Source organism: Camelus dromedarius, chromosome 5 (assembly GCF_036321535.1).
Source record: "Camelus dromedarius isolate mCamDro1 chromosome 5, mCamDro1.pat, whole genome shotgun sequence".
Lineage (NCBI taxonomy): Eukaryota > Metazoa > Chordata > Mammalia > Artiodactyla > Camelidae > Camelus > Camelus dromedarius.
This window is the reverse complement of record NC_087440.1, coordinates 575645-590882: the sequence shown is the minus strand read 5'-3', so window position 1 is coordinate 590882 and position 15238 is coordinate 575645. Positions and strand designations below refer to the sequence as shown.

At 48.4% G+C, this 15238-nt stretch overlaps 1 protein-coding gene across 4 annotated transcripts in view; it reads left to right on the top strand.

The window, feature by feature from the left end:
- The window catches only part of DAPK2 (death associated protein kinase 2), a 107075-nt gene that overhangs the window by 81058 nt on the left and 10779 nt on the right, over positions 1–15238 (top strand). For 3 of the 4 annotated variants that reach the window (XM_064485455.1, XM_031452823.2, XM_031452825.2), the window contains exons 5-10: positions 1719–1848; positions 7478–7526; positions 8206–8232; positions 10801–10953; positions 11968–12013; positions 13373–14519. In XM_064485455.1, coding sequence (XP_064341525.1) covers positions 1719–1848; positions 7478–7526; positions 8206–8232; positions 10801–10953; positions 11968–12013; positions 13373–13981 — 1014 coding nt within the window. In that variant the 3' untranslated portion in view covers positions 13982–14519. The remainder of the gene's footprint in view (positions 1–1718; positions 1849–7477; positions 7527–8205; positions 8233–10800; positions 10954–11967; positions 12014–13372; positions 14520–15238) is intronic. The other variant, XM_031452826.2, reaches the window with a different exon arrangement.

Genomic DNA, 15238 nt, shown 5'->3' with positions numbered 1-15238 from the left:
GTTAGAGCAGGAGGTCAGGGGCTGCTTCACTGAAAAGTAAGAGGATACAAGGAGGCAGAGATGGAGGATAGGCTCTAAAAGTGTGGAGAGTAGAAAAGGCATTCTAGGGAAGAGGAAGAGCCAGAATAAGGATGGAAGAGAGCCGTCGCTCTGGGCTTGGTTATGCCCACCCTGGGGGAATAGAGGACGGGTGCAGGCAAGTGATGGGCAGTGAGGCTGGAAAGGTAGCCTTGGGATGGAGATTGAGCAGAAGGCTTTCCAGGTAGAGCAGATGATGAGAGCCAAGGTGCAAGCTGGGAAGTTCTTCAGTACTTTGAGGAACAGGGACATTCAATTTTCTTAAACATTTATTTGTTTATTTAGCTATCTATTTAAAACCACTTTATTGAAATATACCATATAGCCTACAATTCACCCATTCAAAGCACACAGTTTACAAAATTGTACAACTAACACCACAATCAATTTTAGAAAATTTTCATCATCCTAAAAAGAAACCCAGTATCCATTAGCAGTCACTCCCCTTTCCCCTAGTGCGAGGCAATGACGCATCTCCTTTCTGTTTTGGCATTTGCCTATTCTGATGTCTTACATCAATGGAATTGTATAATCTGCAGTCTTTGGTGACTGACCTTCTGCTCACCATGATGTTTTCAAGGTCCATCCATGCTGTAGTCAGTATCAGTACGTCATCCCTTTCCATTTTCTTCTTTGCCTTCCTTCCTTCCTATGGCTGAATAGCATCCCGCTGTATGGATGTACCACATTTTGTTTATCTGCTCATCAGTTGATGGCCATTTGTGTTGCTTCTGCTTTGGGACTATTCTGAATATGCTGCCATGAACATTTGTGTACCAGTTTTTGTGTGGATGTATGTTTTCAAGGCAGTCCATCTTGAGTTGTGTCTAAGATAGTCCTGGTGGGGACGGGAGGAAAGATGAGTCAGAGGGACCTGCTTACCCACTGTGTGTTGAGCGGTGAGGTGGGAGTGAGAAGGGTAGGCTCAGGGTCCTGTTCTAGCCCCACTGGGAGTCTCACTGTCACCCCCATCGACCCTCATTGTTATGTCAGATCTGACAGCTGTTTGCTGGGCTGGAAATAGCCTGGGAGACTGGTGTTTTCCCCGGAAATCAGGTGCTTTTTTTCCTGTGTCCCACTGAGGGCCAAAATTAGTTAAGCAGATAGAGAAGTAGGAGCCACACTGTTAGTCTAGAAGAGGGAAGTGTTGTCAACAGGAAGCTGGCCAGCTCAGGGAAGGAGGTGGTCAGGAAGATGAAGGTCAATAAGCCAAGTGCAAAGCAGGACTGAGTTGCAGTGCCCCTCCCCCAGCACACACACACACAGAGAGGCGGTGGTTTTGTTTAAAGGAAACGCTGCAAGTATATCCCTGGCCCCATTTGACAGATGGGGAAACAGAGGCACTGCATTAAAGGGATCTGCCATTCAGAGACAGAAGCAGGATTAAAGCTGGAGTCTTTGGTTCTGCTGTCAGCAGCAGGGTTGGTAAAACCCAGGCCTTGCCCTCAGCGCTGTGGCTGTTTTTGAGTTCACAGAAGATCGAGGACACAAAAACAAGAAAGGGTTTATGCTGTTTTGGTCTCCTAAAAAAGAACACCCAACCCCACCCCAACTCCAAAGTGAAAACACAAAACAGGGCTTTAATTACCATCTTTTTTTTTTTTTATCCCTTTCCCTTCCTTTCTTTTTTTACTCTCCAGCCAGAAAACATTATGTTGTTGGACAAGAATATTCCCATTCCACACATCAAGCTGATTGACTTTGGCCTGGCTCATGAAATAGAAGATGGAGTTGAATTTAAGAACATTTTTGGGACGCCAGAATTTGTTGGTGAGTTTTAAGCCTATTTCTTTCCCAGCTGAGAACCGGGGATCAAAAGGTGGAGAAATCCCAGGAGCAAATTCTGTATCTGGGGCTGTGGCCTCTGGGCTAAGAGATTCTGCCTTGGAGACCCCCTGGGAACCTAATGGGTGGGGAAGGAAATGTCTTGCTGGCCTCTGGGTGCGGGTCCCGGAAGAAAAAGTTGAGTTTGTGGGAATCCAAAGGGTGATGTAATTTTAAATCTTCACAGTCAGCTCATCTAAGAGCAGGAAGTGGGGCCAGCTCTGGGAGGGCCCCACAGACCCCTCCGGCAGGAAAACCTTGCTGTGTACCAGGCATTCTGCCTGGTGCTCTGTAGGCATTGTCTCAGCCAATCCTCATACAATCTCACAAAGCAGATTTAAAATATTTTCTCCATCAAGTGCCTTGTTTAAGGCGAAACAACTAGTAGGTGGTAAAGCAGAGATTCAAAATACAGATACATCCAACAGTGTGTGCTCTTTCCATTACATGGGGTTGTCTCTTTAAGAAGACCTTGCCCCCAAGGAGCTTACGATTTAGTTGTGGAAACACGGGTCAAACCATCAAATCAGAGTGCTGGAAGGATCTTTTCAGAGCATCTGGTCTAGTTTAACAAATGTGGAATTGGAGAGCCAGAGGTTTTTAGTTACGGTCCACCAATGGTTATTCTCCATCTACTGTATAACATATTAAGTCCTGGGGACACAAGGATGGTCAGGGGACACACTCAGAATGACACCCAAAGTCACACAGTGAGTTGGTGGCAGAGTCAACTTGAACCTGGGGTACAGATATCTGGTCTCAAACTTTGTCCAAGATAGCAGTTGCTGCTCACCATTCACATATGTTATAAAAATATGTATGTTTATCTAGTTAAGTTCATATGAAGTGTTGAATAATAATGAATGATTCAACTAGAAATTCGGGGAAGTAATGGAAGAGGTGTCACAGGACAGGATGTGGTTAATTGTAAAGCAAGTGATACAGTCAGCTCTGAAAGACTGTTCCGAAAAGATATCCACTCTTGCAAAGTCAGTGGAATCAGTCATGGCCTTGAGTGGTGAGGGACAAAGTGCTGGTGGGAGAAGTGTCGGCGGGGCAGGGAGGAGCTAGGACAGAGGAGGTGCACATCCTGAGTTCAGAGGTACCCTAGCAGCGATGTCGGGCCAGAATGAGTGCATTTATTGAGAGAAAACTCACTGCCCCCTGTAGATGGAGCAAGGGGTTCACACAGGCTGGCTGTGTGAGTGGCATACTGATGGGTGGGGCCAGACCGTGGAGGGTTTTGCCCAGTGGTATACTGGTAAATGTGTAACAACCAGGTCTCAAAACAAAACATAACCCTAATTTCTAGCATTTGCCAATTTCAAGCTACCACCATGTTGCCCCTGAATTCAGAGTTCGGAGGAGGTGCCTACAGTTGACTCTCAAGGGCCAGTGTGACCCAACTCCAGCCCAGAAATGGTTTTGTTTGCACCTGGCAGATACAGAGTGTGGCTTCTCTAAGCTCCTGCCCGAATTATGATGGCTTGCTTTTCCCAAGACCCTTGAAAACAGGTTATAACCACTTTTCCCATTTCCCACCAATCTTTGAAATTTTCACCTGAGACCAGGGTTAAAAGTTAGTGTCAGCTTCCAAGAGTGTGGACGACCAGGTCTTGCAAAACTGGACTCTTGAGAAAAATGTTCTTCTAAATGTAATTCTGAACTCATAGGAAATAAGATAAATCTTTTAGTATCTCCTTCAGCATCAACCTGTTCTACCCGCAAAAGCTAGTGAAATGAACTTAGGGCTGGAGCTATGAGCAGCAAGGATATTCAGTAGGAGGACCTCCCCTAAAGGCAAGTGCACATATCAGCATCAGCATTTTACTCAGAGACTAGCAAGGTTTAGATGCTGAAGGACATAGGATATTGAAATTATCAGATGTTGATTATAAAATAAGTGGAATGTATATAGAAATAAAAGGTAGACTCACAAGAATGAAAAAGCAACAAGACTCAAAAATGACAAGGCAAATTTTTATGTATGTGTTTTTTTGGGGGGAGGATAATTACGTTTATTTTAAGGGAGGTACTGGGGATTGAACCTATGACCTCATGCCTGCTAGGCATGTGCTCTGTCACTGAGCTACACCCTCCCCTGACAAGGCAAATTTTTAAACGAGCCAGATAGAACTTTAAGAAGTTCAGTATATACTCCTTGAATTTAAAACTCAATGGCTGGGCCAAATAGCAGCTTATATATGGCTGAGGAGATAATTCAATAATTGAAAGACTGAGCTGGAAAAAACTAGAATACCTCTGAGTGAAAAAGACATAGAAATATTAAAGAGAGGAAAAGTGAAATAAAGTTAAAGAAAAGGAACCTAATGTAGGTCTATTTGGAATCCTGGAGGAAGGAGTAGACAATAGAAGAATAATATCTGAAGAGATTGGGTGACAATTTTTGTTCTTCATGTAAAAACATGCATCCCCAGATGTTGCAGAAAAATGTGTTACAGCTCGGTCTTACAGCTCAATTGTGACAGCAACCTGGATCCAGGTGATACACCAAGCAGTACTCAGATAGTTGGAAAATTCAGATAGTTGGAGAATTCAGGTTTATTACTCCAGCAGGCCCAGAGGAGTTAACACTTCAAGCTCTGGAGCCCAGCTGTAGGTTTACACAGGCCTTTTATAGGCTGCCAGTTTTACACTTTGCAACATCATATGCAGATTAAGTATAACAGAAGTTGACCAACCAGGAACAAGCTTTGTAGAAATAGACCAATCAGGAGTGAGCTCCATGCAAATGAAGTACTACAAATGGACCAATCAGAAGTTAGGAAAGTGGACCAATCAGAAATGAGAGTAATAACCAATCAGGAGTGAGAGTACTAACCAATCAGGAGTGAGAGTAATAACCAATCAGGAGTGAAGGAAATAACCAATCAGAAGTGAGCTCAGGGAACCAATAGAATTCTAGGTGTAAGTTAGCCGCTTTAAAGGCAAAAAGTGAGATAGAGGCTGTGGGCCTGGGAACGGGACAGTGCTGGGAAGAGAGCAGTGGCCCTGCCTAAGGGTCCTGCCGGTCTTTTTATGGGGCTTCCTGCCTCACAGATACAGAAAGAACAATGTAGAAGAGAAAATGCATACCTAGACACATCATAGTTAAACTTTAGGGCACCAGAGACAAAGAGAAGATCTTAAAAAGCAGCCAGAGAGAAGACAGATTACCTACAAAAAATAAAAAATAAACAAAAACAATAGTTGGACAGACAGCATACTTCTCACAACAACAATGGGAGCCAGTGTCCAATAGAAGATTATCTCCAAAAAGCTGAGGGAAAATTTAAAAACCCTTAATTGTGTACCAAGGAAAATTATGTTTCAAGAATGAGAGTAAAAATTTCAGGAAAAACAAAGCAAAAACCCAAAACCCCAAAGAACAAAGAACAACAACAAAAAAGACAAAATAATAAAAACAGCTAACCTCCAGCAGACCTTCCTTAATGGAACTTCTAAAAGATATACTTCTTTTTTGGGGTAGGGGGTAATTAGGTTTATTTTTTTTAAATGGAGGTACTGGGGGTTGAATGAGGACCTTGTGCATGCTAAGCACGTACTCTACCACTGAGCTATACCCTCCTCCAAAAGGTGTACTTCTGAATTAAGGAAAATGACGTCTGAAGGGAGGTCTCAATGCAAGAAGTAATCGGAGGAAAGAAATCAGTAAATATTAGGCAAATGTAACTTATTTTCTTCCCAAAATAATGATGATGATGATGATGAAGTTTTAATTGTGAGATTAAAAAAAAATGACAGCTAGAAACTGAAGGAAATAATGTTAGATAGAACAGAGTGCTTGAAATTAGTGTTCTAAGGTTCTTGGATTGTTAGAGGTGGGTCAAAATTTTGATTTATGGTTTGATATCCTTAGTAAAGTCTCAAGGATAGCAGTTACAAAAATAGAAGTTGGAGAAAAAATAATAATAAAAAATTAACAAAAAAACTATTTTAAAAAGAAGACAAGAAAGAAGATGAAAAGCACAGAAAACTGGACAAACAAAAGCACAGAGAGGGCGGAAGTAAGTGTAGACGTATATCAAGCAGATGAGCCCTGGAAAGTTAGTTGTGCTTCTCAAACCCTCAAGGGTGAAAGACTTGACAAAAAGTCTATCCTGGAATGCTTCTTCAGTAAGATACAATAAAAATAAATTCCTAGAAAAATGATCACAGTTTGAGTGTCACGACAATGGCAAATCGTCTTCCAAGTCTCTAAATGCCTGCTCTCAATTTCTGTATGTATCTTGTCTGGACCATTGCCAGTCTGCAGACTTTTTGCCTGTGGACAGCACTTACTGTTCTAGAGAAAGTCTTTCATGTGTGTCTCAGGACACAGGTAGAGAAAAGTTCAGAGCAATGTTTTTCCAATAATAAAAGAAGCAGAAAACGTCCAAATGATCACTGAGAGGAGAATGATTAGAAGATGATCTGTATTCACACAGTGGACTATTACATAGCCATGAAGATGAAAGACCATGGCTGAACGTTCAATGAATGCTAGAAGCATAATGTTGAGGGGGCTGGGAAATCAGGTGACAGTAGATCACACACAGTATGACATCATTTTTAGGAAGCAAAGCTAGGAGAGTGGTTACCTGTGGCTGGAAGTAAGGAGAGGTGGGAGGGTGGGATGGTGGGCACATCCTATAGATGTGGTGGTTTTGATATTGTTCTCCGTGAACAAACTTAGCCTTTCCTGCTCTCCATCTCTGTGATTAAACAGACTCAATCTCTCTCCTGTCTCTAGTTATTGCCCTCTCTCTCTTCTCCATTTCATCGCCAAGCCTTTTTAGAGTCATCTACACCCTTATCTCCACATCCCATGCTCGGTCCTCTCTGGGCACTGCAATGAGTGTGAAATTCAACACTCGTTTTCCAGTGCTTGTCGGCTTAATCTCTGGGCAGCATTTTGTCCTCTCCTCTCCCAGATAGAGTCTTCTTTCCTCGACTCTGCACCTTCTCCTGGTCAGGGCAGCTTTCGCACGGCTCGTGTTTCCACCTGTGCAGTGACATGTGATGGCTCTGGCCCACCCCACCCCACCCCACCCTCGACACCCAGCTTTCCTGGACATCTTCCTTTGGCTGCCCCTTGGGCATCACATGCTCATCACAGGCTCATCCCCTCCGCGGCCACCAGAATGCTCTCCTGCCCCTCGGGTGGGCGGTGCCCTCTTTCAGACAGACTCAGAGCCAAGTGAGTTCCCTCTCTGCCTTCTTTCCCCCTCCATCCCCTTCCAGCAGAGAGTTCCATAGCAGGCTTTGCCGCTCTCCCCGGTTACCCTTCCAGCATCTTCCTCTCCTCACCCTCCTCTTCCTTTTCGAGGCGTCCCTGTTTGCATTCCCCCTTCTACACTCTCCAGCCTCTTTGTGAAAGAAGGTTTTCTGCCGGGGTAACAGGCAACTTCCTTCCTCAAAATCCTTAGGCCCAGATTATCTCCATCCGCCTCCCAGATTTTCCTTAGTGAGGATTCAGGATGGAGACATTTGGCACCAAATTCCCTAAAATTCCCTATAATCATCTCTTCTCATTTTCATACTCCTGCTGAATCTTCAATATGGCTTCTTTCAGCTCCAGAAATTGTGAACTATGAGCCCCTGGGACTGGAGGCTGACATGTGGTAAGTTGTACAGGCCAGCCAGGTGGCCCAGAGCCTGGCTCCGTCCGGCGTCTCCCTTGACCATGGAAATCTCTTTCTCCACACTCACCTTCCAGAGCCTCTGGCTCCTCCAGGCCAGTCAGAGCACGGCCGAGGCAGAGGACAAGGGGCGAGGTGAGGCTGGCGGTGCAGGCGTGATGAGGCTAGTAGTGACAATAGTTCATTCCGTCAGTCAACCAAGTAGTGATCCCTGGGAGCCTCTTACGTCCCAGGCTCCATGCTGGGCCTGGGGAGACCGCAGTGATTGAGTCTCTGCCCAGATGGGACTCGTTTTGTTTGAAAAGTGCTTGACAGTTGTCTGAGCACCTTGGTGACTTAATTTTCTAAAATGCCCTCAGCGGTCCTATGAGGTAGTTAACATTATCCTCACTTAATGAGGAGAGAGAGACCCAGAGGTGATCACGGCAGCCTGCAAGTGCAGGCATCTGATCTTGAACTCGGGTTCTCGGACGCAGTGTCCAGAGCTTGATGACTCTGAACAAGGCCTCGGCTGCTGCTGAGGGGCGGGGTGGGGTGGGGAGCGGCGTCGAGACGGCTTCGGGGGCTGCCGTGAAGGGGCCCTGAGAACCATGTGGGGAGTCCCTCGCTGGTCTGGGATGAGAGCCTGACGGCCCTGACTTGGCTGTTCTTTGTCTTACAGGAGCATTGGCGTCATCACCTACATCCTGTAAGTATTACTGATCCCGGGCGCTGATCCTACCCAGCTCAGATCCGGGGGAAGCGGGAGGGATGGGAGAGGGGCAGGCAGACAGACAGACAGACAGACAGACCGACCGACATTTCCTGAGTGCCCACCATGACCAGATACGTCAGATCCACACAGCAAACCTGAGGCGAAGTGCTCTCAGCTCAGTTCCATTTCGTACAGTTGACCTTGGGCTTGGGGTTGGGCAGGAACCCAGGAGAGCAGCCTGTGGCCCTCCATCCTGCACAGCCTGTGTCTGCATCCCTCCTGTGGCTGGGGGTCCACCGCCCAGCCTGACCCAGACTGAGGTTTCCTGTGAGATTGTCCGTTTTTACTCTGAAGCCTTGGGGCAGCCCTCAAGCTGCCATGCCCTTCCTGATCCCGCCTCTTCTTTTCTGCCTTTTCCCCTCCCTTTCCCAAGACCCCTTTTCTTCTCACCTTCTCTCTCTCTCCTTTCCCCCGGAGCCTCTCTTTCCTGTCTCTGAAGTATTACGTTGCTTAAGCAGAGATTTCCTACACCGGGGATTGGATCTTTCACTTTCCATCTCCCTGGCCTGGGGCAGAGACTTAGCCTCTGGGCCTGTTTTCCTCATCAGAAAAATAGGAATCGCAAACTTCCTGCCACGGATGTGTTGTGAGGGTTAAATAAGCTGACGTGCGAATTTCCCAGCGCTGCTCAGGCACAGACAGGGCAGATTAGTTGGTATTCATTTCGTCAGTCCTTCCCAACTGTTTCCTCTCACAGCACCCCTGCAAAATGCTATTTTTATGGCACCCTGGGTAAGAGCCAGCCCACAGCTAGAGGGGATGCAGGCCCACTCCTCCTTGGACTAGGAGCTCTGTGCATGTGGTAGACCACTCCCTAACCCCAGAGTTGTGGCAGAGGGTCTCAACCCTGGCTGAACATCAGACCTTTTAAAATGTACCATGTCCCAGACCCCACCTCAGATTTGTGAAATCAGAATCACAAAATAGGGGCGTAGTCTGAGCATCAGTATTTTTTTAAGCCCTAGAGGAATTTGATGCAGAGAGAATTTGAGGCATTGCTATATAGTTCCAGATTAGATCTGGAATATTCAGACGTTGCTTCTTGAAACCTGGGTATCTTCAGAACTCTCGTTTCCATAGTGAAATATTAAGGAATTCCAGTGTCTTTAGGCACACAGCCGCCTTCTAGTTCATTGAATTCCATACAGGTTATGACTGCCTGCTCCATAGTGGGCACTGTGCCAGGCACTCAGGATACTACAGGCGGAGAGTCCACCCTGCTTGCCTGCAGCTCCGAGAGATCTGAGCTGGGCTGTGAGGTTCACTCTCCAGGTGGGACGGGAAGGAAGGGCTGTCCTGGTTGAGGAAGGAACAGCGAGAGTGGCAAGTGTGGTGAAATATACCAAGCATGTGGTAGGGACCAACTTCTGCTGCCTTGCTCAGGAGTTTAGATGCAATTCTGTAGAGAATGGGGAGTCATAGAGGGTTCTGTGCATTCTAACAATGACAGTAATAATGGCCATCAATCCTTGAGCTCTTAGTTCAGGCCAGGATTGCACGGAACATTCTCTATATATTTCTTCTTCAACATCTAATATCGGTTTATTCACAACAATCATGTGAGGTGGGGACTTTTATTTTCTTCAGTTTACAGACGAGGAAACTGCCATTCAGAGGTTCACACATGAGGGGCAGAGCTGGGATTCAAACCCAGGATTGAAATAACAGATTTTTTCCAGTGTACCTTGCTTTCACTATGCCAGGAAAGTTTCAGTGGGGATAGGGGTGACCTGTAAGAGGTATTTAGTAAATGGGACCCTTAAGGCTTTTTGACCAGTTAGATGTGGTGAGGGAGTGGCAGGAGGAGTCAGAGGTGACTGCTGTGTTCCTAGCTTGGATACGTTTGTGAAGTGATGTCACTAATCAAGGCAGGGAGCGCGTGGAGGGAGGTTAGGGCCCAGGGACTTCTGGGACAGTGGCACATCTGGAATATGAGTCAGAAGACAGTTGATTCAGGAGTCACCATTGGAACAACGCATCCTTGGCAGACCCTGCAGTAGAACCTCACACACACTTCCAGTCCCTTGTGGCCCAACTATTGCCGCTTCTCTCAGGCTTTGCCTGCTCCCTTGGCCCAGAAGACCTTCCGTCTCCTTCTCTGATGGCTGACAACCTCTTCCTTCTTCAGGACACAGCTCTCCCACGAAGCCTGCACTGGGCCTCCCCTCTGTCCTGTGCTCCCCCAGTTCTTTGTCTGGCCTTCTGTTTTAGTCTGTGTTCTGCTGGAGATTATGAAGAGCCGGGGCTCTGTGTTTCTCTCCCCTCCTCTTTCGAGTCCCTTGAAGGCACAGTTTGTCTTTGCCAGGCACTTATTAGGAGCTCCATAATGTGTACTGAATTAGACTCAGTTGAAAAGGTTGCTGACTTGTCGCCCAGAGCGGGCAGCAGGGAGCGGAGAGCCTCCTACCCTAATGCAACAGTACAAGTCAGGGTTCCCCCAGCCCATCACCCCTACTTCCATCTACTTTCCTACAGTAACCTGTCCCCTCTCTCTGTGCTCAGCTTGAGTGGAGCATCCCCTTTCCTCGGAGACACGAAGCAGGAAACGCTGGCAAATATCACAGCAGTGAGTTACAACTTTGACGAGGAATTCTTCAGCCAGACCAGCGAGCTGGCCAAGGACTTCATTCGGAAGCTTCTGGTTAAAGAGACCCGGTAAGAGGACAGGCAGAGGCACTGGCTTCCCAGGTACTGACCCTCTCCTGCCACCTCTCCCAAAGACGTGTCCATCTGTCCTTGTTGCGGCCACCATGTCGTCTGACCATGGTGGTCTACTCTGGGCAGGTGCTGAGGAGTGTGGGCTGCCTGACACTTGGCATTCATCTTATTTGCTCAAGTCTTTCTGCTTTCTTTGCCTGCTGGAGTGCAAAAAACTCTGTGTGTGTGTGTGTTTGCGCGTGTGTGTGTTTTTAAGGCAGCCTGAGTTTCTCTAGGGCTCATTATCTTCTGCAGTCTGTCCCCAAGGTCCCGGGAATGAGGATTTGAAAAGGAAAGTGGCAGAGTTTTCAAGCCAATTCAGGATGGGAGAGGTCAGAACAGTGGGAGAATAGGAGACCTGCTAGTCTCACCAGTTCTTCAGAGCCCAGTGTAAGCCCTGGGGCTTTGGGATCAAAGAAGACGACGGGGCAGGGAGTTGTAGGGTGCTGGGTGCCCAGAGCATGGCCTGGATGAGGCTGGGGTAAGGTCTGCAGACTCTAGAAGGCCAGGTCCTCTTGGTCCCACAGGCTTCAGAGAGAGTCAGAATGAGGTCCTCTAAGATGCAGGGGCCTGATTTCCCCATCAAAGGGCAGTGCTAGGTGGGATCACCTTACCTGGGTACAGAGCAGGGAAGGGCAGAGAAGAGACCTGGGAGACAAATAGGAAAACAGACACCAAAGCTTTCACGATGGAGAGCATTTATGACGCTCCTGTAGTGTGGTGCTGGGTGCTTCAATTCTGGGACTGGACATGAGGGTTTGTGATCTCATTTCATTGAAGGGTCCTGCCTGGACCGCTTTCTCTGGAGTGCAGGGAATGCAGCCAATTATCCATCCATCTCGGCATCCTGCATTATTCGAGTTTGGTGGCAGTGGTCAAAGAATGCGAAAGGCAGGTCTAAGAAGAGTAAGAATGGAGACTATTGCTCTCAGCCTCTCCTGAGTCATCACTGTTTTCTGATCCTCTTCGCAGGAAACGGCTCACGATCCAAGAGGCCCTCAGTCACCCCTGGATCACGGTAAGAGCACGGTGATGAGTTGCAGTGAGCAGGCAGTTCCCTGCTCTGTCGTCAAGGCTGACTGGGGCGTCCAGATGCTGGAATCCCATAGAAAGGCCTTTTCTTGAAACTCTGACCCTCGGGCACACATGAAAGCTAGTTGGAGGCTTCCAAGGGTCTGGGCTTGCTGAAATACATTTACAGGTTTAAGTTTCTATTTCACGGGTTCAGGTGACTTACAAAATGAAACTTTCACAAACTTCAGTTGAAATCCTTGTTCTTTGGGCCCCTCTTACAAAGTGTTCTTTGTTGGAGGACATAACACGATCATGGTCAAAGCAGAAATCAGGACTCCCCAGTTGTAGAGCAAAACCGATGATAGTTAAAAACTTCAACTTTGTAACCAGGGCCCCTTCTTTCTGACTTCTGGGGCTCTGAGTAAAGCATGACACTCAAACCGGTCACTGGCTTCCCCCGGCACCTGGAGACCTCAGGGAGTGGGCTACGAGGTGGAGGCCTGGCAGGGAAGAGAGGCCACTGCTCCTTCCATTCTCGCTGGGGAGGGTGGGGGCACAAAAGCGACTTCCCGCCTAACCTGCTCTGTACCTGGGCTTCTGGCTGCTGGGTTTTCAGAGGGCCTGGCCGTCGAGTCCCAGTAAAGTCCCAGTGAAAAGTACTTTGGAAGCATGGGAGTCAGGAGAGGAGTCAGGTTCCGGCCCTAGTCCTGCTGACTGATGAGATACGTGCTCCCAGTGGTGTCACCAGACTTCTCGTTCACTGGAATTGTTAAGTGAGGGGTGGCTGAGGATGATCCGAGGGTGCAGATGAGAAGGGGTAGAGGCCGATGGGAGATGGAGAGCAGGGAGGGCCATGTTCATCTGCTTGTTGCAGGATGGGCAAGGCCAAGGGCACTCCAGGTTCCGGGTGGGCCCAGAACACAGAGCTCAGGAGTCTTGTGGGCAGCCTCCCTGCTCGGCGTGCCGAGTGTTGCTGAGGCCCAGGGAGCTGCCTGGCCCTGAAGGAGAGAGGCCCCCAGCCTCCCCCATCAGCCATGGCCTTGTGTGCTTCTGCCTCTGAGTGGATGCCTGCAGAACCCTGGCTCTAGCCTGCTTGTCTATGCCAGCACCCCTAAATGCTATGCGTGTGGAGACCCTCTAATGACCGCAGACCACCCTGCCCTGAAGTGTGCGTGCGGCAGCACCTTGTCCTCCTCAATCTTTCTTACGGCCCTTGGGGGCGCTCATCCCACCCTGTCCTCCTGTGGCCTGGCCCATGCCGCGCGTGCAGAGAGGCTGCTCGTGTGCCTTCCGCCTGCACCTTGGACGGCCCTTGGAGCAGCCGTCGAATTAACTCTGGCCCTTCTGTCTCAACACCCACCAGTCCAAAGGAGAGATCAGAACCCCAGAACAGCAGAAGGCAGAGCCCGTCCAGCTGAAGACCAAGCGCCTGAGAGAGTACACCCTCAAATGCCACTCAAGCATGCCCCCCAACAACACCTACGTCAACTTTGAGCGTTTTGCCCGAGTGGTGGAGGATGTGGCTAGGGTGGACCAGGGGTGCCGTGCCTTGGCAGGGGCCCACGACACCATCCAGGACGATGTGGAGACCCTGGTCTCCATCTACAATGAGAAGGAGGCTTGGTACCGAGAAGAGAGCGAAAGCGCCCGGCACGACCTGTCCCAGCTCAGGTACGAGTTCCGCAAAGTGGAGTCCTTGAAGAAGCTCCTGCGAGAGGACATCCGGGCCACAGGGTACGGCCTCGGAAGCATGGCCAGGAAATTGGACCATCTGCAGGTGCGGTTTGAAGCTCTGAGGCAGGAGCTCTCGGCAGACCTACAGTGGCTCCAGGAACTGGTGGGCAGCTTCCAGCTGGAGAGTGGGAGCGTGGACAGCCTGGGCTCCGTGTTCCGCCGGGACGCTGGGGACTTCCCAGGGGAACTGCTCAGCAGATCATGCAGTGAGGAAGTCTTGGCCAGCTTGAAGCTCTGAGCACGAGAATCGAGTCAGTAATGCATCCTGGATGGTTTGCTGAAACCTGTTGCCAACTGCTGGGGCATCGACTAGAATTATCCTGCAGGGGTGTGTGTCTGTAGTGTAGTCTTCCACCTGCTTCACAGAATCCAGAATCACGGAAGTGCTAGCTAGTTATTCGTTCTGCACCTCCTCTCAGCAACCTGGTTTTCTGGGAGGGTGGCTGGCAGGGCAGCGAAGCTGTTAAAACGACTGAGAATGAATACCCCTCAGCATACCCTTCTCTAGAGGGAGGATGGCTGGCCTGGGGGAGATGCTTGATAATTGATCTGTGATAATGGATTTGTTCGCATCTCACTTCCCGCCTTACGGATTTGCAGGTCTTGGGTAATGTTTGAGTTAGCTAGGGGTAAGAGTCAGTCAGCTTGGTGCTTTCTGGCTGCTGAAGGAGGGACTTTAAATGCACAGAGAAAATGTTCCTTTTCATCTACATGGACTTTTCCCTTAACAAGCATTTATGTCATTGGTCCTTGAGAGAACTCGGTGAGCCAGGAAGGTAGGTGGTATTATTATTGTTGTTACTTTTATGTCCATGTAACTGATGAGGAAATTGACTCAGAGAGCGAAAATGACTTACTCAGGGTCATTCATTGCTAGTTGATACAGATGAAACTGAAACCCAGGATGCCCGATTCTATAAGGTCATTATGGGAAGAAAGAGTGAGGCTTTGCTGTAAAAATCCACCTTAATATTAAAAAGATGTATCAATTTTGGGGAGGGTAGTTAGGTTGACTTATTTATTTATTTTTGGAGGAGGTACTGGGGATTGAACCCAGGGCCTTGTGTATGCTAAGCATGCGCTCTACCACTTGAGCTATACCCTCCCCCCAAAAGATGTATCATTTTTTATGACCTTAAAATAAAGAAAAAAAGCCCAAGATGGAAAGTCCAATAGGGGACGCCCCCCCCACACACACACAAAGCTAGGACACCCTCACTGAGAGAGTAGATGAGAAACGAAGCCACCGGGCAGAGAGGGAAGGCAAGGGAACATGTGTGTCTCAACCTTGACACTGGGTAGAAGGATGGAGAAATCCTCACCTGAGAATAGGAGCCCCAGGTCTGTGGTCCTCATGCAAGTTTGCTTTCTGCATTTGCACAGTCAGTGGGATCCGAAAGAACCTCAAGCAGAGAATCTAATGCCAAGTGGTCTGAGGCTGGGTGGCCCCAAGGGCTGGCGGAAGCAGTGTGGTCATCTCTTGGAACACCTGCCT